At 41.3% G+C, this 25,591-nt stretch overlaps 1 protein-coding gene across 3 annotated transcripts in view; it reads left to right on the top strand.

The window, feature by feature from the left end:
• The window catches only part of Rai14 (retinoic acid induced 14), a 149,135-nt gene extending 129,744 nt beyond the window's left edge, over nt 1-19,391 (top strand). For 2 of the 3 annotated variants that reach the window (XM_017798765.2, XM_029564645.1), the window contains 7 exons: nt 424-510; nt 4,703-4,757; nt 7,363-7,481; nt 10,811-12,346; nt 13,484-13,633; nt 16,671-16,736; nt 17,532-19,391. In XM_017798765.2, coding sequence (XP_017654254.1) covers nt 424-510; nt 4,703-4,757; nt 7,363-7,481; nt 10,811-12,346; nt 13,484-13,633; nt 16,671-16,736; nt 17,532-17,609 — 2,091 coding nt within the window. In that variant the 3' untranslated portion in view covers nt 17,610-19,391. The remainder of the gene's footprint in view (nt 1-423; nt 511-4,702; nt 4,758-7,362; nt 7,482-10,810; nt 12,347-13,483; nt 13,634-16,670; nt 16,737-17,531) is intronic. The other variant, XM_029564638.1, reaches the window with a different exon arrangement.
• Nucleotides 19,392-25,591: the final 6,200 nt, after the last annotated feature.

The raw sequence follows: 25,591 nt of genomic DNA, 5'->3' as shown, positions 1-25,591 counted from the left end.
TGTGAGCTTATAGTGGCAACTACAGAGGAGAATGACCAGGAAAATATGAAAAGGAAAACTAAAACAGGCTAGGTTTTATTTTTATTTTTTAGATCATAGGATGTAAAGAAGATAATCCATATTCAAAAAGCTTAATCTGATAATTACTTTTAAATATCCTAGAATATTCATTAATAGTGTTCTCACCCTGCAGTAGACTTACAGATTTTAAAGGCTGATTATTGTTACAGCAACAGTTACTTAGTTATACTCTAAAAACTTTCAAAAAATACATGGAATAGCTGAAATGCCTTGAGAATGTACCAGAAGAAAAGGAGGCCAAAGATACTTAACTGTGGGGATTAAGCCATTGATTCTTTAGCACTGGGGAAGAACAGACTAAACACACATTCATTATTAGTGTTTGTCATTTATTTTTTTTAGTTGAGTGATGTGTCTTCCCCAAGATCAATAACTTCCACACCACTTTCGGGAAAGGAATCAGTATTTTTTGCTGAAGCACCATTCAAGGTATTACCCCTTTCTGTGTTCAATTCTGTTACTGTATTTAATGATAGCTGATAGCCTTGCTTTAAATTATACAATACCGGGCAAGACAGACTGTTTTCGAATCACTATTTCACAGCCATTTCACCATGAAGTCCCCCTTGATTATTTTTCATGGTATGAACACTGTGAAACAAGATTAGAAAAAACAACGCATATTTACTTTTTTTTCCCCCTTTTCAAATAAGAGATAAATGTCATTTATGTAGAATCTTTAAAAGATGAAGTCATAGAAGCAGAGAGTAGAATTGTGGTTCTGAGGGTTGAGAAGACTAGAGAATTTGGCAAGATGTTGGTCAGAAAATGCATTTCAGTTTGACAGGAGGAAATCATTTAAGAGATCTGTTATACAGCCTGGTGACCAGGATTAATAGTGTTTTTATTCTTTTAAATTGCCGAGGGCTGGGGAGGTGGCTCAGCAGATAAAACAGTTACTGCTCAAACACAAGGATCAGAATTCAAATCCCAAGAATCCATGTAAAGCTTAGGTACAGTGGCATGCATCGGTTATCCCAGGGCTCCTAGAGTGAAGTGGGAGGCAGTGACAGGAGAATTCCTGGAAGTTCGCAGGCCAGCTAGCCTGGCATATACAGAGGGGGAAAAAACAAGAGACCCTATCACAAATGAGGTGGAAGGTGAGGACCAACACCCGATGTTGTCCTCTGACCTCCACACCCACACCATGGCATGCATATGCCGGCATTCACATATACCAAGATTAATAATACTTTTAAAAATTTGAGAGGAAATTTTCAGTGTTCTTAAAAAATCAGAACACGTGACAATATTAACTAGCTCAGTTTAGCCATTCTACACCATACAACTCAAGACATGATGCACACAACAAAGTTAGACCTTTAGTCCCAGAACTCAGGAGGCAGAGGTAGGTGAGATTGAGGCCAGCCTGGTCTACATAGTAAGTTCCAAGTCAGCTGGGGCTACAAGGAGACTTTCTCAAAAAGAATCCCCCCCCCCTGAAAAAATAGGTAAGGTGGAGGCAGCTACTGGTTGGTAATATTCCTCTCAATTATTTATGAATATAAATTATAAAATGCCAGTCATACTTTAAAAAGTTCTCTAAATAAAAACATAGTATGTTTTGTTGAGTACTGGGATAGAAAAAGGACATTAATGGAGCCAACTGTGGTGGTGCATACCCGAAATCTCCAGCTCCAGGGGTAGAGGCAAGATCAAGCATTCAGTGACAGCTCAGTGTATATATAGCAAGTGCATGGCTAGCCTAAACTACATCATGAGACCTTGCCTAGTAAGTAAGAAGTAGTAAAGTATTGCAGAAGGCCCTGGTTCCAAGCCCCTTCATAAATACAAAAAGGACATTAGTGGAATAACTGATATAATTTGATTAAAACTTGCTATAATTTAGTTAATAGTAATTTATCATGTTGATACCTTCATTTTGGCAAATGTATTATGTACACAGAAGTTGTTAAGATGAAGAGAATCTGGGTTTATAAATCTAAAATTATTCCAAGTAGAAAGTATGTTTAAATTTTTTTTTTTTTTTTTTTTTTTGTTCTTGGGATTGAACCCATTTTGGTCTTTTTGAGACAGGGTCTCCTTGTAGCCCCAGCTGTCCTGGAACTCACTATGTAGACCAGGCTGGCCTTGAACTCACAGGGATCCGCATGCCTCTGCCTCCTGAGTGCTGGGACTAAACGCGTGTGCCACCACGCCCGGCCTAAAACATTTTTTAAAGAGAAAAAATATGTAAGGTCTTATCTTATGGGCTTCATTACAGAAACTTATAAAGTATTCTCTAGATTAAAAGAGAGACAGTAATGTACCTGATAACCAATCTTCTTACCAAATTGAGTTGACATAATGCCAACCAAAACAATAAAAACTTTTGTTGTTTTCTCATATCTTTATAAAGCCTTTTCCAGACTATAAAAGCAGTATGTATTTATTTTAGGAATTTTAGAAAATCCATTAGGCTTTTCTCCATTCTGTAAATCTGTGCTTGAAAATTATTTTAAGGAAGAGGGAGTATATCTAGTCAGTATCTGTTCACCTAACAACCACTAGGAAGTTGTACTTTGGATGAAATAACATTTATAATCATTAAAATGAAACCCAGCTTATGTGATTGCCTATTTTCATTCCTCCAACTTAAAATTACTAAAGATAAATTTTCTTTTAACTTAGATGCACAGTGATCTGAGAAACATTCTCTCAACCTATTATTGCCTTCACTTTAGCTAGATTGTATTAATAAACTCTTAAGATGGACAGCTATAGAGGACAAGGCAAGGAAATTCCCTTTATTAGTATCCCAGTGTCTTCTGATATGACTGTGGCTTAAGAGAAGCAATGCATTCCAGTGAATAATATCACAAATTGTAGCTTTCAGTAGTAAGACAGACAGATTGTAACTTCTAAACAAATCAAAACAAAACAAGATTAAAAATGACAACTCTTTAGAACGATGAAAGCTTAAAAAGACCAAGTGTTGGTGATGTCTTAGAAGTGGGCCTTTCATAGTCTGTTGGTGGGATTGCAAAAATGTTACAGATACTTTGGAACTGTTGGATAGTTTCTTTAAATGTTAAATATGTGCTGGGGCTGGAGAGATAGCTCAGTGGTTAAAGGCACTGACTGCTCTTATAGAGGACCCAGGTTTGATTCCCAGCACCCACATGGTGGCTAACAACCATCTATAATTCCAGTTCCAGGGAATCTGACACTCTCTTCTGAGCTCTGCGGGCAGTGCCAGACACGGGTGCACTTATATACATTCAGGCAATACACTCATACACATAAATATAATAAATAAAATATATATTTAAAAAGTTAAATATATGCCTACTGCAGGATTCAGCCATCCATCTATAGGTGCTTATCCAAGAGAAATGGAAATATATATAGCTATACAAAATCTTATACTTAAATGTTAATGATTTATTCACAATACCCCTAAACTGAAAACAATGCAAATGTCATCAATAAGTGAACAAAGGTGATAAGATATATCTATCTAGGGGCCTATCACTCAGTCATAAACTGTGAAGGAAGTGATCTACATATAGCATAAATAGCATCATAGATCTGAAAATCACCATGCTGAGTGATAAAAGCCAGCCACAAAAATATCTTTACTGTATGGCATTCCATTTTGCAACTTTAGAAAATGCAAAAAGGAGATTCATGGCTGTTTGGGAATGGAGCAGGCAGGAATTGGCTGTGGTGAGGGAAATTTGGGGGCGATGGAGGTCTGTGATTATTATACTGGTGCCTCCATCAGTATACATTTGTTATACCTCATCAAATTGTAAACTTTCAGTGGAAGCAGTTTACTGTATATAGCATATATAGTTGAAAAAATAAGGTTTTTGTGGGGCTTTTTTGTTTTTTTTGTTTTTTTTTTTTCTTTTTTGTTTTTTAAAGGGACGGGGCCGCTCTTTATAAAGATAAGCATTTGCCAAAAATGAGCTACTCAATTTTAAACATTTACAAAAGTCTTTGCTGAAAAAGGATCACTTATCATTGTCTGTAGCTCATCTAGATGAAACACAGTAATTTCTGGAAGTTTTTATATGTTTTGAAATAAAAATCTTGAAATGAGAGTCTATCTAAAGTTCTGAGAAATGTTGCAGTATTTTAACAAATTTTTTTTCAGTGACAAACAGAAAGAGAATTACTTATTAATTCAAGAGTATTCAAACTTTTATTCCCTTGTAAAATTACCTTTTTTGCCCCTGACAAGTCATATTTATTGCCATCTCTCTTAGAAAGATTAATAATATCTATGGCATAAAATTTAAAAAATGATAAGCATAAAAATTTGTTTAAAAGACCCAGATAAATACTACTTCTACTTAACTTTATTATGAAAATAAACTGTGCTATCTCAGGTTTTAGGACATAACCCAGTAAATGAGCTATTATATAAATTAAATTTTAAATGTTTGTTACATGCACTAAATAGAATTTCTGAAAAAATTTTGAGAGTATACCCTCTGCAGCTTCTGATGTTTTAGAAATCACACCTTAGTAAATAATTATCTCTTTTGTTTGCTTTTATTGTAACTGTCTTTTTTCCTTGAGTTTAACTCAAGGGAGAAAGTGCTGGGTTCTGTGGTATGCTGTTACATTTAGGGGAGTTCTTCAAAAGCCATTTTTGTGTTTCTGTATACAGGCTGAGATTAGTTCTATACAAGAAAACAAAGACAGACTGAGTGACAGCACCACAGGTAAGATAAAGGAGAATCTGTTTTCCTTCCTTTGACCAAATGTTTTCTCCCCATGTTTATGAAGAAAGAGCAAAGGCTAGTTGAGTACTCTGTGTAAGGTCACCAGAAGCAGCCCATGCCCATCACAGAGCTCCCAGTAATGTATAAGCTGTGCTCTCTGTTCAACAGGGTACCTGAATGTGGACTTTAAAGAATCTTTCAGTGTAGATATAAAAAGTACATTTCTAGCCAGGCATGGTGGCACACGCCTTTAATCCCAGCACTTGGGAGGCAGAGGCAGGCGCGGGTGAATCTTTGTGAGTTCGAGGCCAGCCTGGTCTACATAGTGAGTTCCAGGACAGCTGGTGCTACAGGGAGACCCTGTCTCAAAAAAAGACCAAAAAAAAGGACATTTCTGTTTCATTTGTCCCTAACTAAATCTTAGTATTTTCTTCAATTATGAATAAAGGCAGTAGAATTAACAGACAGTGACTATCACCAAAAGAACTCAAAGTTTCTTGCCACTTTACTCATAATTGTTAATATCTTTAAATTTTACTTAATAGCATCTCTCCTAAAAAGTACAGTGTTATTGGACCTACTTTAGGTCTTCCAAATAAGCCTTTAGGGGGCCAGAGAGATAGCTCAGCAGTTAAGAGCACTGGCTGCTCTTGCAGAGGACCTGGGTTTGAATCCCAGCACCCATATGGTAACTAACCACCGTCCTAACTTCAGTTCCAAGGGATTCAATGCCCTCTTCTGACCTCTGTGGGCATTGTATGACATGGGTGCACTTACATACATGGAGGCAATACACTCATACACACAAAATAAAATTAAAAAATAAGCTTTTAGATTACTGTATCTTGTATATCTAATGCATTTTTAAACATTATTTTGAAATGCAGGTAATAGGCTTTAGGCTGTCAGCTTACAGCACCATCTCTCCTTACAGCTGATCAGCAAGTTATATCACAAAGACAGAGAGAATCCACCGCTAACTTTACTCACTTGGTCTCTAAAGCATGCCCAGACAGAGTGCTAGTAAACTCAGATAGTTGCAGTGACTTCACCAAGATAAGGTTTAGTTAATTGTGTATTTTAAGAGTCTTTCCTAGGATTGAGATTTTAAGGCTAGCCTATGCTACCTAGTAAAACCCTCTCTCAAAAAAGAAAGTTAAGGCCTGGCATGGTGGCACATGCCTTTAATCCAGGCACTCAGGAAGCAGAGGCCGGTGGATCTCTCTGGGTTAGAGGCCACTTTGGCCTACAAAGCAAGTTCTAGGCCAGCTACAGCTACATAATGAAACCGTAGCTCAAAGATACAAGCAAACGAAAGTATCTTTAAGACTGTCTTTGAATGACTGTAGATGATTTCAAAAGCCCCTTTGCTCTAACACAGTTTCTTAGAGTATCCTGCATCTCTGTATGAATTTGTGGAATTTAGAAACTAAATTTTCTTATTCTTGGTAGAAATCCATTAATATGCCTGAACAAATGTTCCACTGGATTCTTTTAAAAGCATTCATTATATCTTAGAATTAATTTCTATTTCTGTCGCTTGGGGTTGCACTCGGGTTCTCATTCCTTTAGTTCCTCTCACAAAAACCAAAGCTCAGCAGCAGTGATGTCAAGGGGACTCAGAATCTATCCCTTAGGTATCAGACATCAGAACAGTGTAGTAAGTCAACCTGAAACAGCAGTTTTGGGCCAGACATGGAGACCCTAGAGATTATTTTTGGAGGGAGAATACTTAAAATACTTGAACCAAGGTGTGCTGGATAGCTTTAGTGTCAACTTGACACACCTGGGTTGAGGGAGCCTCAATTGGGGAATTGCCTTCATAGGGCTGGCCTGTGGCCATGTCTGTGGGGCATCTTCTTGATCTGTGTGATGTGGGAGGCCCAGCCCACTGTGGGTGGTGCCACCCCTGGGCAGGTGGGCCTCTGTTGCATAAAAAAGCTGGCAGAGCAGGGGCCAGGGAGCAAGCCTGTAAGTAGTGTTCCTCCATGGCCTGTGCTCCAGCTCCTGCTTCCAGATTTCTGCCCTGAGTTCCTACCTTGGGCTCCCTGATGAACTATGACTTGAGAGATGTAAAATAAAATAAACCCTTTCCTCCCCAAGTTGGTATTGGTCAGAGTACTTTGTCATAGCAATGGAGAAACAAACTAGACCCAACGGAAGTATGCTTTTGCCTTCTGATGTTCTGTGCAGGTTCTGTTCCACTAGGGCGAGGAAGAACTAGTGACCTGTTGGGAAGTCCTTGCAGATCCAAGCAAGATAATAAAGTCTGAGCTAGAGTTACTGGGGTAAGAAATACAACAGATTCCAGATAGTCTTCTAGAAAGATCTACAGACATAGGGAGAAATGAAAAATGCCCAAGATCCGACACTTCTTCAAGTGATTAGAAAACTGTGTCACCTGAGTCCATTCTCTACAATTATATCTATCTGGCATTGTGCTTGGAATTCCAGAGCAAAAGAAAATGAAAAGCTAGTAGCCAAAGCTGCTGTTCCTCTGTCCCATGGTAGATAGGACTGGGAAAGGGTGAGTTGGTTAGGGTTAGAGAAATAGCACTTAAATTTTTTTTAAATAGTGCTTTAAATTCCTTTACTTTTTTCCAAGGTGCTGATAGCTTATTGGATATAAGTTCCGAAGCTGACCAACAGGATCTTCTTGCTCTATTACAAGCAAAAGTTGCTTCCCTTACCTTACACAACAAGGAGTTACAAGATAAATTACAGGTAGGTAACTATATTGCTGCTATAGACTAGTAGATTCAAAGTATGCTTTTTTTTTTTTTTTTTTTTTTTTTTTGAGACAGGGTCTCCCTGTAGCTCCAGAGGTCCTGGAACTCACTACATAGACCAGGCTGGCCTCAAACTCACAAAGATCCGCCTGCCTCTGCCTCCCAAGTGCTGGGATTAAAGGTGTGCGCCACCATGCCCAGCTAAAAGTATGCTTTTTTTTTTTTTAAGTGTAGTCAAGTATGTTTTCTTTTAAATATCCACATAAGTTTCTTCTCATTTTTAAATCAATGTAGCTTTAAGACTCCCATTGGTCCAGATTATTTGTTTATTAACAGTGTTACTAATTCTAATTCTGTAATTGCTAAATTATATTCAATTATATATAGTTTGATAAGTGTAGTGACAAATGTGATAAGTGTAGTGACAAATGTAAATTTTAAATATCGAATACAGATAAAATTCATTTACGGGATGGAGAGATGGTTCCATGGTTAAGAGTACTGGCTGCTCTTGCAGAGGACTTGGGTTCAATTCCCGGCACCAGATGGTGTCTAATAGCTGGCTGCCTGTATTTCCAGTTCCAGAGGAATCCAACACTCTCTTCTGATCTCTGTGGGCATTACACAACAACATGGATACACTTACATACACGCAGGCAATACTATGCATAAAATGAAAATAATAAATAAAAATATTTTAAAAGATTCATTTACATAAAATTGATTTGTATGTAAATATATACCTATGGAATAACATGATCATTTTCATCTATAAAATTTTATATTTCAAGTTTTATATATTAAATTTTTTTTGATAGTTTCATACATTTATATAATGAATTTTAGTCATTTTCACTCTCCCATACCCCCCATTCCCCTCCCTCTCCTGCTAACCCCGCTCCCACCTCATGTCTTTTTGCTGCAGCCCACTGTATTTGATTAGAGTTCCTTACCCAGACTTGGATAGGAGGTTATTTACTGGAGGAAGGGCAACTTATCAGTGGGTATACCATTAAAAAAAATAACACCTCTTCCACAACAACTCTTAACTGCTGATAGTCCCTCAGAGAGGGGTGGGGCCCCTTGGCCCCTACCCATCCATGATGAAATGCTGAAGACCCAGTCTTGTGCAGGTAGTATGCAGATAACCACAGCTGCACTGAGTTTATGAGTACAGTGGCCATTTCATGTCCAGATGACAATTTTTTTGCTACACATCTCCCCATCCTCCAGATCTTCACTTTTTTCTGTCCTCTTTTCAGTGATGTTCCTTGGATGGGATGATATAACTAGACCATTTAGAGCTGAGCATGCCACCATCTCTTACTCTGCACTTTAGCCAGTTAGGGGTTTCTGTGTCAACTGTTGCCACTGTAGTAAGAATCAAAGGCTGGACACAGCACTAATCTGTGACTAATCTATTAGTATAAGCATGAGTGTTTAGAAAGCAGTATGACAACATGACCAGTAAAACAATAGTAGGTTTATTGCCCCACCACCCAGAGCCTATGACCTCCCAAGGCATGGGCTCTTGAACATGATTACAAACCAAGCATAGTGTCTCCCAAGTTCTCGTAGGGTCCCTTGTTCCTGGTGCTAGTAGACAAACCCCACTAAATTTTCTCCTTCCTGCTCTCTGTTTGATGTGCCTTCACTCTCTTCATAACATATCTTTATCTGAATTAGAGTAACTTACAAAGGCGAACACGCTGCGCCCTGTTCTGCTCTGTGGCTCAGTGGCCTGCTGGTCCAGATCGCTTCCACGCCCCACCCACAGTCTCCATTAGCTTTCACTCACCCCTCTTCGGTAAATGCCCTCATCCACACAGCGAGACACCTGGGCGTTTTTCCCTAGCTTCCAAGATGGCACTCACGCCCCTCCCTCCTCTGCTAACTCTCCGCAGCTCCCTCTCTGTAGCTAACTCCTCACAGCCAATTCTCCGCAGCAGGCCCTGCCGCTCTGAGGAACAATTGCCCCTCGGGACAATTGCCCCTCGGGACACACATGGGTTCCGTCTTATGGAATGAGCCTCAATTCAATTAGAAATCAATTGGATACCCCCATAACAGTCATACCTCTGTTTCATAAGGCCCATCTTGCCTCACAGATCATTATTGTAGCTCATAGGATTCATATGAGTAAGATGAGTTTTACCCCCTGGCAGCCTGCATACCACCATCTGGTGTTGTGAAAGCTAGCCAATAGGGAGGAAGCTTCTAGCTCTAGCTCGCTAACTTGTATTGTTTTGAGAGTATCTGGGGCCTCCCTAATCAAAGGGAGGTATGTCTCCTACCTGGCACCTGGATTTTCAGTTACTAACCCATGGCTTCTGGAAGGAGCATTATCTATCCATGGAGGGTACTTCTACTTAAGCTATTTTTATTTTTTTTTTATCATTTTTATTTTATGTGTATGAGTGTATCGCCTGTATGTATGTGAGTGCACCCATGTCGTGCAATGCCCCAGAGGTCAGAAGAGGGCGTCGGATTCCCCTGGAACTGGAGTTAAGGACAGTTTGTAGCCTCCATGTGGGTGCTGGGAATCGAACCCGGGTCCTCTGCAAGAGGAGTCAGTGCTCTTAACTGCTGAGCCATCTCTCCAGCCCCCATACTTAAGCTATTTTTAGTTTATATTCAGTAAGCTTATAATTGGTAAGTTTCCGTATATCCTTGGTTTTGTTTATTCCTCCCTCCTTCCCTGTTATCTCTCTCCTCCCACCCCCTCCCTGCTTAGACCTTTACATTGAAATTCATATACTTAAAATTTTAAATTTTCCCAGTGTAGTGGGTGACTCACACCTTTAATCCCAGCACTTAGGAGGCAGAGGCAGGTAGAGAGATCTGTGTGAGTTTGAGGCCAGCCTGGTCTACATAGCAGGGCTTCAAAGTGAGACCCTGTCTCAAAAACAAACAAAAAAATAGAAGTACCCCCCCAATAAAATGTACATAGTACTAGACATTGATTTAGTAAAGCTGATCACCTAACAATCTAAGAACTTGTTAAGAAGAAACTATATCGTGCCTTGGGTAGCTGAGATGATATAAGAAACAAAGGAAAAATTTGAAGCAGGTTTTACTGACAAAACAATGTTTTAAAAATACACAAATAATATGTGATAATAGAGGACGGAGTGAGCTTATATCATAAATCTGGCTCCCATGTCCCAAATCATGTGTTTTCATGGTTCAAGAGAACAAATGCGAAATGGTCACACTGCTAATGGTCACACATTTCCATACCTAAATTTCAGGTTTGTTTCTCTCATTCCAGTTGCTTGTGTGCTGAGCCACTCCTTAGAGTTTCTTAAATTCCTTCTCTCCCAGGCCAGATCACCCAAGGAAGCAGAAGCAGACCTGAGCTTTGACTCATTTCATTCTACCCAGGCTGACCTAGCCCCATCCCTGGGCAAATCCAGTGACATCCCTCCCCCAGATGCCAAATCATCTCCATCTGTTGTCACACAACCTGTGGAGAAATCCAGCGCTGACAGTGATGTCAGAATTCAGCAACTACAAGAGATGTTGCAAGATTTACAGAAGAAGTTGGAGAGTTCTGAAGTAGAAAAGAAACAGCTACAGGCTGAACTCCAGTCCCAAAGGACAGAGCTGGTGTGCTCGAACAACACAGAGATTTCAGAGAATGGCTCTGACCTCAGCCAGAAACTTAAAGAAACTCAGAGCAAGTACGAGGAGGCCATGAAAGAAGTCCTCAGTGTGCAAAAGCAGATGAAACTAGGTCTCCTCTCTCAAGAGAGTACAAGTGGCTATTCACATCTCCGTGAGGGGAGTGTCACTGATGAAGAGATTGATGCTCTAAAGAGGGATCTACAGAATGCATTAGAAGAAAATAAAAGATATAAAGAGCGAGTGAAAGAGTTAGAAGAAAAGCTTCTGGAAAAGGAGAAGGCCGAGGTGACGAAGCCACCTGCAGAAGAGCTTAAGGAGATGAAAAGCTCATACTGCTCTGTTATTGAGAGTATGAATAAAGAGAAGACATTTTTGTTGGAGAAATACCAACAGGCCCAAGAAGAAATCTTGACCTTAAAAGATACACTACAAAGTCAGATGGCCCAGGAACCCCCTGATGAAACTGGGGACATGAAAGAGGCCATGAACAGGATGATATATGAACTTAATAAACAGGTGAATGAGATATCCCAGCTGTACAAAGAAGCCCAGGCTGAGCTGGAGGATTACAGGAAGAGGAAATCTCTAGAGGATGTAACAATCGAATATATCCCCAAAGCAGAACATGAGAAACTGATACAGGTGACAAACATGTCCAGGGCCAAAGCTGAAGAAGGGCTATCCGAAATGAAGTCTCAGTATTCAAAAGTGTTGAACGAGTTGACCCAACTCAAACAACTCGTGGATGCCCATAAAGAAAATTCTGTGTCCATCACAGAACATTTACAGGTGATAACTACGCTGCGGACATCTGCGAAAGAGATGGAAGAACAGATCAGCAACCTCAAAGAGCAGCTTGCGAGCAAGGAAGTGGAGGTTGCGAAGCTGGAGAAGCAATTCCTAGAGGAGAAAGCAACTATGACCGATGCCATGGTACCCAGGTCTTCCTATGAAAAGCTCCAGGCATCCTTAGAGAATGAAGTGAGTGTGTTAGCAGCCAAGTTAAAGGATTCGGTAAAAGAGAAAGAGAAAGTCCATTCAGAGGTCGCCCAGGTTCGAAATGAGGTCTCACAAATGAAAAGGGAAAGGGAGAGCATTCAGACGCTCTTGAAATCCAAAGAGCAAGAAATAATTGAACTCCTGCAAAAATCCCAGCAAGCTCAGGAAGAACTAGCTGAAATGAAAAGATATTCCGAGAACTCTTCAAAAGTGGAAGAGGATAAAGATAAAAAGGTTGGTGAAATTTTCTTGTTACTGCTGAGTTTCTAGTAATAAGCCCTAATAAGTCCCATCAACTTTTTAGACATTAAACATTTACACAATTTGTTGGCACTAACCTGTGTGCATACTCAGAGCCTTTACAAATGTCTGTATCTGTCTACAAAACCACATTAAGAATAGCATGAGAAACCAAGTGTAGTGTTGCACACCTGTAATCCCAATACTTGGGAAACCAAAGCAAGAGGATTATAGGGCTAACCTGGGCTACACAGTAAACACTTTCCCTCAAAAAAGTATTCTGGATATTGATTTTTTTTTTTTTTAATGTAATGTCTTGCCCATTATGTAGCAAGTTAGTGAAGAACCAGGATGGCCTCAAACTTACAGATACTTGTTGTTGCTACCTCCCAAGTTCTAGGATTAAAGGTGTGTGCCACCATGCCCAGCCAAATATTAATTTTTTTTAAAGCACCAGTTTAGTGTCACTTCCCTTAGACTAAACCATTTTTGCATATGGTACATATGTGTCCTTTAAAAATAATTTAGGGGCTGGGAAGATAGCACAGTGGGGTAGGAGCACCTGTGTAAGCATCAGGACTTGAGTTTTAATCCCCAGGACCCACACTTTATAGAAAATACCTGTAACCCCAACACTGTCAAGGGTAGACACAGGAAGATATCCAGAGCTTGTGGGTGCTGGGATTCGAACCTGAGTCTTCTGCAAGAACAACCAGTGTTCTTAAACACTGAGCCATTTCTCTAGCCCCCTGATCTGATTTTCTACTGCACTCCCTTTGAAAGTAGAAGAGGAGCTGGGTGTGGTGGCACACACCTTTAATCCTAGCACTAGGGAGGCAGAGGCAGGCAAAGACAAAAAAAAAAAAAAAAAGAGGAAAATTGTTGTTCTCTCATGTACTTAAAACACAGTATGAATTATGAATTCAGAGACCTTTATCTGATCACAGATGTCAAAAGCTTTGTTGGTTTGTCTGATTTTGTTATGCTTTATTTTATGGATTTCCTTTAAGAAAAAGAAGGGAATTGTTCCAGAGTCTCAAAGAAATAACTAAGGTTTGAGGCCTGGAACTATGCAGAATTTTGTTTGTATAGACACGTTACTACCTGTTGATGCATTTTCCTTTCTACTAGATAAATGAGATGACGAAGGAAGTCGCGAACTTGAAGGAGGCCCTGAATAGCCTCTCACAGCTCTCCTACTCAACAAGCTCATCCAAAAGGCAGAGCCAGCAGGTGGAGGTGCTGCAGCAGCAGATCAAACAGCTGCAGAACCAGCTTGCTGTGAGTGGGCTTCTGTCTGGTGCCACCTATGGGGTAGAGGATGGGACAGGTTCCATACGAGCTTAGCATAACAAAAACATTCTTGGCCTAAACGAATGTTATAGAGCAATATATTCAAGACTTGTTTGGGGACAGCAAAAGAAGGAAGCAGTAGAATTTCTACGTGTTATTTGTAATGAGATGGTTAGATGTATCTCTATGAAAGAAAAGACAGAGAGAAGATGCTATGTGCCCATCCATCCACTAATTTGTTGTTCTTTCTTTTCTGTGATGGTTGCACTTCGTCTCTGGAGTGGCGAGAGACTTTGTTACAAGGGTCCAGATCGCCGGTGGTTCTGTGTCTACATATTTGAAGCTGCTTCTTGTTCTTTCTGCTTATTTTACCCAGGAAAGCCCTCATATCTGTGTCAGTTTCTTTTGGCTATTACAATAAATGACAAACTTTTTTGGAGCAAAATGAATTTATCTCATGGTTCTAGAGATCAGAACTCTGAAATCAGTTTCACTGGACTACCATTTGGGCCTGGGCAGGGATGCTTCCTTCTTGAGGCTAAAGTGGTGCCGTCTCCTTGATGGCCCAACGTCTAGAGGCTTCCTGCCGTCCTGGACTCATGGAACCTTGCCTACCTCACCTGCATTTATCCCGCCACCTCCTCTTTCTGTCTCTGACTTTTTTGCCTCTCTCTTAGAAAGACCCTTATGATTCCATTTAAATCCATAATAATCTCTTCCTCTCCAACCCTAAATCCGTAATAGCATCTGCAAGATCCCTTTTGCCATTTAAGGTAGCATTCACAGGTCTTAAGGATTAGAATGGAGCATCTTTTGAAGGCCATTATTTAGCCTACCACAGTATCTGTTAAGGCTTTAGTTGGCAAAGTGTATTACATTTTCCACATGGAGTTGAGGATTAGTGTACTCTGGACTGTCTCTAGCTTACATTTACAAATAGAACATAGATTGAATAAGTTTTCAGTATAGCTATACCACCAATGGCTTAAGTTTTCTAGTGGCCTTATTTTCACTGGCCACAAAGTATAATACTGTCTTCGATATCCCAGCTTTATCAGTAGTGAAATAATCAGATGAAGATGGTTCTTACTGGGTTCTGCAAGTCTTTTGTCTCCTGATAAAGTGGTTATTACAGATTTGCAATTTGTAGATAAAGCACTAGTGGTTTATAAACTCTTTCTTCTAATTATTAATATACTTTGATTGAACCATTATTATATATCAGTATTGCATATATATTGATGATAAAAAATGATGAGTAAGATCTAGTACTGTCTTCGTGGGACTTACACGCAACATAATCAAACATTGTGAGCATCCATTAATACAGCATGTTGTAGCATAGAGGAAGTATGTTACCCGGTCTTCTTGAGCCGTGGGAAGCTTTTTACAGGAAGTGATGCCTCTGCTGAATCTTGAAAGGAGAGTAATGACTCAGCATTACTTGGCAAGAATTTATGACATGTCATTTAGATGACCCTTGATAACCTAGGCAAAAGCTATTCCAGTGCAGTGGTGGGCTAGAATCTGGACTGCAGTAGACTGCTAGTAAATAAGCAGATAGATATCCAGTAGGGCTGAAGAATCACAGCACAAGTCAGACAAAACAGAGAGCAAGCTTGCTAGACAGAGACTCTGGTCAGAGGAAGGATGCTTCAGCTAAGATTCAGAAGAGGTCATGACAGAGGCAGGAGTAGGACAGGAAAGTGAGTGGGTGAAACAAGTCAATAAGCTGGTGCTGAAGACCTGGGAGGCCCAGGTGTTAAATGGATCCTACACTCCGATAATGAAGGCAGCCACGTGATGACAGAAGTAGGAAAGGAAAGGAGTTATTGAAGAGGCGGAGGGAGGAGGATCACCATGAATTTGAGACCAGCCTGGATTATCTAATGAGTTCTAGGCCAGCCTTAGCTATATGGGAAGACCCTGTCTCAAAAAAAGAAGCAAGTAGAGGAATATATGGAAATAGCTGAAAATCGGAAGGAAACAACACAAAGGGGGGAACACAGAGAGAATATACATAACACAAATATCTAAAATCTGAAATGCTCCAAAATCCAAAAAACTGAACATTTGGCAGAATTTGAAATCCAAACATTTCTATTTCAGGAATTTCAGATAAGCAATTCTTAGCCTGTCAGGTATCCCTTCTTATGGCACATGCGCCAAAGGACCAAGGCTTCAGACATTGTCCTCCAATAGGAAAGGTAGCTCACATTCTGATGCTGATGGAAAGGAGGGGAGAATGGTATTCATGAGCATTTGTAGATTTTTGTCTGTAAACCCCATTTGCTGGTTTCAGTTTTCATGTGGAAGTAAAAGACTTACTCTCTTAGAATGAAAAGAATTCAGAAATGAATGAGAGTGTTGGAAATAGTCACTGGGAGGAAGTGTGGAAATGTAATAGCTCAGCAAAGGGAAATAAATACATCAGCTGCTGTAAGGATGGAGGACTGAGACTATACCCTGGTTGCTTCCTTGGTACAGCTAGGTAAATGATTGTATTCCCTGGGGATTATACAACATTAACTGTATACTGGGAGATCAATAATTTAAAACCTTTAAAAAGGTTTTATTTTTATTAAATTAACAAATATTTGGTTACTGTAAAAGTTGGAAAATTAAAAAAAAAAAACTCTTAAAAGTCTCTGTAAATGAAGTTTACCCGTAATTCCACAAGTCTGAAGTTACCCTTTGCATTTCCTGTTTGCCTGCACCAGTCGCTTATATCTCTATAAGTGTGTATGCATTTTTTATTGGGGATCATAATAACTACTTAGTCCATAAATATTCTTCCAGAGTTGACATGCCAAAATAAAGTAACTAGGATTTTTTTTTCCATCTAAGAATAGTAACAAGTATTTAGAAATACCCAAGCCAGTGTGTTCAACAGACTTAGATGCTTCCTCTGCTGATGTATAGAAGAGAATAGTAGGGTAGCATCTGAATGGCAGCTCTTCAGTGAATTTTTTGTTTCTTTAAAAATATCCTAAGCTTGTTGTTAATACAAACTGTCTCTTTCTAGGACACTAAGAAACAACACCAGGAAGTCATATCAGTTTACAGGACACATCTTCTGTATGCTGTTCAGGTATGGTAATTCCCAGTGACATATCAGGACATCCTAAAGAAGCATGGCAGCATAGCCAGGCATGGTAGCACACACGTGTAATCCCAGCACATAGGTGGTAAAGACAGGAGGATCCGAAGTTTTTGGTCATCCTCAGGTATATAGTGAGTTTGATGCCAGTTTGGGCTACATGGGACCCTGTGTCAAATAACAACTGCCACCATAATAGGGCAGCAGATGTTACCCAAACTCCCATGATTGGATGAGCAATTAGACTTAGCAGAATGAACCAGAATTAGCAGAGAGAGTCCTTTTTGAAAAGCCTAAAATAAAATCCCTTTTGCTTTGTTTCCAATTTTATGTTGTAGTCTTGTGTCCTGCTTACTGGTAGCAGATTCATCATATATTGAGAAGGAATATTATGAAGGAAGATATGTCTGCTGTCCCCCTTCAGGAAGACCCAGGCTTTATTTTATAGGAATGCCAATATTTTGAAACCCCTCAGCATTACCTTAGCCTCATGTTTGCTGATGTTCTGGCTAGCTGGGCTCACATATGCACTCAGACCCCAGTTCCCCTTTGCTGAGATCTTTGGTAGGGTCTGGGTAGACTCTGTCATCCTCTGAAGAAGTTAAAAACCAAGGACTTCCCCTGACTGGCTCATCACGGGGATGTGAGAACTGGTAGAGCTAACATTCTTCTGAATATTGGAGGCAGTAAGCAAAGGGCTTCCTCTAAGCCACCTCATTCCCCAAGGGAGAAAATGCTATGACTTAATTGAAGTTCTGATGCATGTGTTTTGTGTGAATTTCCTAGGGCCAAATGGATGAAGATGTCCAAAAAGTACTGAAGCAAATCCTTGCCATGTATAAAACCCAGTCCCAGAAGACGTAAAATGGACTCCTTGGCAGGAGGCTCCCCCTTGTCGCCCCATCTTTGTGTCACACCTGGATCCCTTACCCACCACTGTCCTTGTTCTCATTTATGATATGCACTGTGACCTAGCATAGCTATTTCTTTTCCAAAGGTTTCTGTGGACTGGTCCCAGAAGATACCCTCCTCAGAACTGCTTAGATTCTTCAGCCCAGCAGAGGTGAAGTCCAGAGCTGGGATCAGACACACCCAAATATTTGTTCCACCCTCCTTGGTATCTAACCATCTAAGTGACTTCACCATCGGGTGATCTCCTGAGGCCTCCTGTGTGGTGACTGGTGCTTTGATCTTCGCCCTTGGGCTCTGCCATTCAGCACAGGAGTTGCCTTCCAGTCCCAAAACATGATTTATTTTCTAACCAAATTAGGATGACACTAGTTATGAAGTCCGTGCTTAAGACTTCTTATCCTGTGGATTAAAAACTCTTAATTTTTTTTTTTTCCCGCTCAGCTGCCTTATATCTCATCACCCTTTTTATAAGGCTCACAGTTTGATGAGCACTATTTCAAATACAACTAAAATACAGAGTTAAAACCAAGAGCAAACTGTCCTTTAAAAAAAATTTTTAAGTACATCAACATACTGCAAATTTTCTATGCAAACTTGCCTCCTGCTGTTTTCTGTGAAGCTCAGGAAATCCAAATATTTGGTTTCAACAAAGGACAGTAAACTATGTGTTTACAAGCCAAAACAAATGCCTCAGAGTTCTTAACCTCAATTTTTTAATAGTGTTTTTTTTTTCTCTATAATATTTTCATTGGCCCATAAAGATGTTTTCATAGCCAAGTCCCTAGATAAGTGAAATTACATTAGATTATATTAATAATATTTTTTTGGTTAACTATGCTTAAGACTTTTTAAAAATATAGCTTTTTCCTCAAATGTTTTCAGCTATAGCAAAGGGTAGTTAATACATTCCTAACTTCATCTGAGCTGCCACCAGTAAGAACCCCCAGCACTGTCTGCCGTTGTACTGCCTCAGAACTGCATTACATTTCTCAGTAGAGCAAATCCTCTTTTTACCAGTTGAATATTTTTGAAAGTCCCAGCTCTACCAGCACCTAAAAATTATCTCTGGAAGGACTGTTAGTTCCAATCAGTTTTTTCACTTTGAAAATAAAAGTCCTAATAGGATAACATGTTGCATAGCAAAAGTCTTGAGAGAAAATATTTTGTTGACTCTCCTTTCGGGTTAAAAATGTTTCTGACTTGCTTACAGCTTCCCTTAAGGCCTTGATCATGAGGGAGGTACATATAATACAGAACTTTTAGTGTGTAACTAAAAGTGGAGGCCCACTCTGACAGGGCCCATAGACTACAGGGCTGCCTGGCCTCAGAGGGCACTTGGCTAAACTGGATTTGTTAATCTGTATTGGATAAAGACCAATGACAGCAAAACAAAAATTGCTTTACGTGGTCTTGTTACTTTTCTTAAACTGTTTAATTACAGTTAAGCATTTTGAAAGATGCTCCAAAGAAATGTGAAAGGACGTTTTGTCACAGAACTTAATTACAAAACAACACCCTCATTTCCCCCTTCTCCCCACACAGAAATGCTGCAGAGTGAAAAACTTGAGACATTTTGTAGAATGCCTGAGAAAATATAGCATTTTATCTTGTTTCAGGATGCATATTTATTACAAGTATTCTGGTTAAATATTGAAAAGTTGTATCTGTAGTTTCGCATTTTGTCTTTGTAATTTACAGAAATTATTAAAGAAAATAAAGTTGGTTCATTTTACATCTCTTCTGTTGGTTTTTGGTGTGATTGTGAGCTTATCTGTGGCCTCAGACAGCTAGCTTCCATAGCACTTCCGGGTGACGGTTTGCACATTCTGCAGGCTGCTCAGCCAGTGGGAGTTGTCTCCGTGGTATCACGTAAAGTGTACATCATTCTGTCTCCAAGCCGCTTTTGAGCTCATGCTGAGCTCAGCTCTAAGTTTCAGCCCCTTTGAAGCAGTTGTCTCAATCCTTTAATTCAAAATTATTTATCATTTGAACTGCAGTCTTTCTGTTTGAATCCCTACGCCTACACTACGCCTTTCCCCACTTCTATTGCCTTTTATTTATTTATTTATATATTTATTTATTTATTATTTGGGTTTGGTTTTTGAGACAGGGTCTCTCTGTAGGTAGCCCCAGCTGGCCTGAACTTGCTATATAAGACCAGGCTGGCCTTGCTCTCACAGAGATCCGAGTGCTGGGATTAAAGGTGTGTGCCATCATACCTGGCCCTTATTATTTTTTTTTAATGATTTTTTTTTTAAGTCAAATACAACTTCCTGTTTCATTAACAAGGATAATTCATTCCTGAGAAAAAAACTGCAGTAGTGCTCAGGAGATGGAGGCAGGAACATCTTGGGTTCAAGGCCAGCCTGGATTACAAAACAGGATTCTATCTCAAAAGCAAAGAAATGAACTCTTGCAGGACCAACTCTTAGGTTAAATTAATAAAACACCAAATGACAAGGAAATAGATGCTGTTGCTTAAGTAATCAACATAACTTATCACAGTAAACATGGCAAGGCCATTTCCCTTCATAACATAATTCCACCATCTCTACTTCAGCTATAATTATTACTGCTTTGTATTATGCCCTGAAACTTGATTTCAATCGAACCATGCATTTAAGACTTTTAATCCTCAATGTCTGTTTAATTGAGCTTTTCATGTTCTGCTTCTCTACCAAAAATAAAGAGAAAAAAAATAAGATGCAGAGTATGAGGTTATTTAAATTATCAAGTGCATTCTCCCTCAAGAGAAAAATTGACCTATGGCTTCATGGGGTTAGTGTATGTAACAGGAAACTTAAACTCAAACCAACCTTCTTAGAAAGAAATAGCTCATAAGCCAAAACTTAACATATTCTTCAGTGGCTGGATGTGAGGCTATAACTACAGAATAAATGAATTAAAAATCAATGTTTGCTTCCTTCCAGCCAAGTGCATTCTCCCTCAAGAGAAAAATTGACCTATGGCTTCATGGGGTTAGTGTATGTAACAGGAAACTTAAACTCAAACCAACCTTCTTAGAAAGAAATAGCTCATAAGCCAAAACTTAACATATTCTTCAGTGGCTGGATGTGAGGCTATAACTACAGAATAAATGAATTAAAAATCAATGTTTGCTTCCTTCCAGCCATTAGCTAACCCCCCCGCCCCCCCCCCACCTGAAGCCTATTAAGTTTCCTGGTCACCCAGGAAACCTCTTAAGGGGCTGGACAGGTGGCTCAGTGGTTAAGAGCACTGGTTGCTCTTCCAGAGGAGCCATCTCTCCAGCCCCCTGACATCTTACTTTAAACCAAATGATAACCATTCCAGAATTATAGGATGTTGGTTTTTAAGCCAATACAATAACTATGAAACTGGTAACACAGAGAGGCTAGAATCACCACCAATGGGGCTGCAGAGATGGCTCAGTAGTTAAGAGCACTGGCTGCTCTTGGAGAGGACCCAGGTTTGGTTCCCAGCACCCACATGGCAGCTAACTACCATCCATAACTCCAGTTCCAAAGAATCCAATGCCCTCTTCTGACCTCCGTGGACATTGCATAACATGTGTACACTTAAATAACTCCAGGCAATACACTCTTACGAGTAAAATAAAAATAATAAAATATTTTTTAAAAGATGACTGTATATACTATATGCTGTTGACACCAGCTCCTGATTACAAGCAGTTCACAGTTCATCAAACTGGTCCTGTTACCTCCTAGGTATTGAAAATTGACCCTCTAGGTGGAAGTTCTGTTTAGAAGACTATGAAACCTGATGCCCTATTGCTTCACTCACCCAATGGTGTCTGATTCCTTCTTACTATCCTTTTCTTGACTTCATTAAGTTTAATCACTTCTGCTTCAGAACCATTGCAGTAACAAAGGCTGTTTGTTGTTAATGTACTAGAATGCTCTTTTTCCCCCAGTATATATTTGTATTGAATTTTTGTGCATTTCATACATCTTGATCATATTTAGACCCCCTCCCATATCTGCACCCCCACCCCCCCAACAAATTTCATGCATTGTCATATATGTTAAGGCCTATTGAGTCAAGTTGGTGTCCCCAGATGTCCCTCAGTGTGCATTTATCCACTGGAACGCCGTCAGCTTATCTAGCATCACTCCAGAAAAGCGACAACTGGGCAAAATGTAGAGGACAAGAAACTGCAGAGTTTTGTCCCTGGATAGGACTCATTAAATCTCACCCACCCAGGGGTCAGGGACCACTGCAGAAGAGGGGCCGGAAAGATTGTAAGAGTCGGGTGGTGAAACAGTTTTGAACTTACAGCAATGTTGTTAGCATGCACAAGATCCATGCAAATTCAAACCAGACAAAAACCCAGCATAGAACTGGAAAAATGGGTAGGAGGCCCCAATCTAAGCCAGCTGACCACTGCTGGGTGATGGAAAGTTGGTCTAGAACATTCTATATATTTAGTTTCCTTGCTTCTTGGAGGTCTCTACTTAGATGCTATCTTGTCAGAGAAGTCCTCAACTTGTAAGGGAAAAATACAGAGGGAATCAAAGGTTGAAGAGAGAGAGAGAATTTAATAGTACTTAAGTTTAATTACTTCATTGCTTATAACTTCCTGGGTAAGAGCCACTTAAATCGGGTACAAGGCTAGACTGAGACATAAGAGTGCCCGGAGATAGATAACGGGATGTGGGCTGCTGCCCCAGGGCGTGACCTGTGATAAGTCACATAGGCATGTGAGAGATAACAGAAAGAGGTCAGAAATGCTTGTGTAAATAAGAGATTACAGAAATCAGGAAACTGACACATACCACCCAGAGGGTGACACACATGAATTGGCTTAAATCTATAGATTAGGTATTTTAAAGCTATTGGTTATGTGAAAAATGCATGGGCTCCATCTCTCTCTACGGCCACTGAGAAAGCCCCGCGGGCACGGGTTGAGCTAGTAAGAGCCTCAGGGTGCTCGCCGCTGAAAGACTCCCGTGAGAGGATAAGGGGGTCCCAGGCGTGAATCCCAGATAAATTCACGTCCCCTGCAGAAGAAAAACTGGGCAACGACAGGCACCCGTCCACAAGCACACCCACAGGTCATCTTGTTTAGAGTGGCTTCTTCACCTCTCTTTTCTGTAATCTTCACCCCTCTTTTCTGTGATCTCCACCATGGGCCAGACTCAGGCCACTCCTAAAGGTTTAATTTTTTCTCATTTCATAGAAGTAAAGAAACGGGCCTTGAATATGGGCCTTATTATCAAGAGAGGTAAGTTTGACACCCTCTGCTCTGCTGGATGGCCCTCCTTTGGAGTAGGCTGGCCAGCCCAGGGGTCTCTTTCCCTGGACCTTATAAGTAAGGTCAAGGCTGTTATCACCCGGCCAGACCCCGAAAGGAAATTGACACGTACCACCCAGAGGGTGACACACATGAATTAGCTTAAATCTATAGGTTAGGTATTTTAAAGCTATTGGTTGTGTGAAAATGCGTGTGCTCTGGTACAACGGCTGTGAAAATCCTATATAAACTTTACCTAAAGTTGCTTCAGGGCCAATTGCTCTAACCAGGCCTGCACACACTGACCCACCAAAGACTTCAGTCCTGGTTGCCCGGGAAGGCTTAAAGCACTCCTGTCTCAAGGGTAGAATTCCTAGTGCACCACCAGTCCTCCATGATAGTTCCTCCCTCTACCCCACCTTGCCTGGTGAGCAACCACCCCCATATGCGGCTCCACGAGAAAGAGGGGGCGAGGCAGCTGAGAGAGAGGAGGATGATGCTGTGGAGCCTCACAGAGACCAGGGCAGCTGCCCCTTCCCCAGACTCCTCAACAGGGGAGGGCAGGTGACCGGGAGAGACAGGAAGGATGCAATTAAGGCCTCAAGGGACCAGGGAACGAGAGGGAGAAACTCCATCTTGCACTTCAGAAGAAGCAGTGCCTATTCAACAGGTACGAGCGTTCAGGGCGGGCGGCCCAGATGGAGTTCAACAATACCAGTATTGGCCCTTTTCCTCCAGTGATCTCTATAATTGGAGGACTCAGAACCCTCCCTTTTCGGAGGACCCTAAGTGTCTTATAGGTTTGGTAGAGTCCATTATGTTCACCCATTGTCCCACGTGGGATGATTGCCAGCAGTTGCTCCACACCCTCTTCACAATGGAAGAATGAGAGCGCATCCTCAATGAGGCCAGGGAAAATGTCCTCAGAGAAAATGGAAGGCCCACCACTCTCCAGACCACCATCGACAAGACGTTCCCGCTTACATGCCCGAATTGGGATTTCGGGACTACAGAAGGTAGGGAGCGTCTCCGGGTCTACCGCCAGACTCTAATGACTGGTCTTCAGGCAGCCCCCAACATCAGGAAGAAACTCCATAAATGGGACGATCTGGGAGAAATCTCTATCAGGGAAATGTTGCAGCAAGCAGAGAAGGTCTTCAATGCTAGGGAAACTCTGGAAGACAGGGAGGAGAGGCTAAGGAAAGAAGAAAGGGAGATGCAGGACAAATATAGGAAAGAGGACAGAAGGTTCCAGAGTAGGGAGAACAAGAAACATAGGGAGGAGATGGCCAGGATATTCTTGGCTGGGGTGAAAGAGAATCCTGAGTCACCCCAAGGGCAGGACCCTGCCAACCTCGACTAGGATGAGATCAATGTGCCCTGTGCAAAGGATACAGACATTGGAAGAAAGAATGCCCACTGAAAAGAAAACAAGAAAGAGGAAGAAACCCTGTTAAGACCCTCTACTTAGGAGAGGAAAATTGATGGGGATGGGACTCGGCACCCCTCCCCGAATCTTGGGTAACTCTGTGCATGGAGGGGACTCCCATTGGGTTCATGGTAGATACTGGGGAACAATATTCAGTTCTCAACTGAGCTCATGGCCCCCTGAACCCAGGACGCACAAGCATAGTCCAGGGAGCAACAGGGTCCAAGAGATGTGCGTGGACCACCGGCAGAAAAGTGGACCTGGGGAGACATCAGGTTTCTCACTCCTTCCTAGTCATGCCCGAGAGCCCCGCACCATTACTGGGCAGAGACCTACTGACCAAGGTCGGAGCATGTATTCATTTTGAACCCAAGGAGATAAAGATCATGGACTCAGAAGGGCAGCTTCTACAGCTGGTACATGTGCTGTCTCTATCCCTGGCCGATGAACACCGCCTGTTTCAGGCAAATCAAGAAAAGGGGGGCCAGGGAGAAGTGGACTCTTTGTTGCAGAGGTTCCCTTCCGTGTGGGCTGAGACCGGGGGAATTGGCCTCACCAAACACCTGCCCCCAGTTGTTGTTCAACTCAAAGCCACGGCCCTACCCATCCAGGTTCGGCAATATCCGATGCCAGAAGAGGCTAGGAAAGGGATAGCACCTCATATCCACAGACTAATAGAGGCGGGAATCCTTAAACCTTGCCGATCAGCATGGAATATGCCCCTGCTTCCAGTAAAAAAGCCTGGCAGTGGAGATTACTGGCCAGTGAAGGACTTGCGGAAGGTTAATGAGAGGGTAGAGGACATTCACCCTACAGTGCCTAATCCTTACACTCTCCTCAGTCACTTGCCACCGTCCCATGTGTGGTATACTACCCTGGATCTGAAGGATGCTTTCTTTAGTGTTCCCCTCTCTGAAGTCAGTCAGCCCTTGTTTGCCTTTGAGTGGCAAGAGCCAGGAGGAGGAAGAACAGGGCAGCTTACCTGGACTAGATTGCCACAGGGCTTCAAAAACTCTCCCACCCTGTTTAATGAAGCCCTAAGCCGGGATCTTGAGCCCTTCCGCAGGAGCCATCCCCGTGTGACGCTGCTACAGTATGTGGATGACCTGTTGCTGGCTGCAGAAACCTGTGAGGAATGCGAAGAAGCCACGGGGAGCCTGCTGGCAGACCTAGGCAGGTTGGGATATCAAGCCAGCGCTAAGAAAGCCCACATCTGTCAGAGGTCAGTAGTCTACCTGGGGTACAGGATATCGGATGGAGCCAGGTGGCTGA

The sequence above is a fragment of the Nannospalax galili genome, unplaced genomic scaffold (assembly GCF_000622305.1).
Source record: "Nannospalax galili isolate Female #2095 unplaced genomic scaffold, S.galili_v1.0 scaffold150, whole genome shotgun sequence".
Lineage (NCBI taxonomy): Eukaryota > Metazoa > Chordata > Mammalia > Rodentia > Spalacidae > Nannospalax > Nannospalax galili.
The sequence above is the reverse complement of the archived record's forward strand: the minus strand, read 5'-3'. Positions and strand labels throughout refer to the sequence as shown.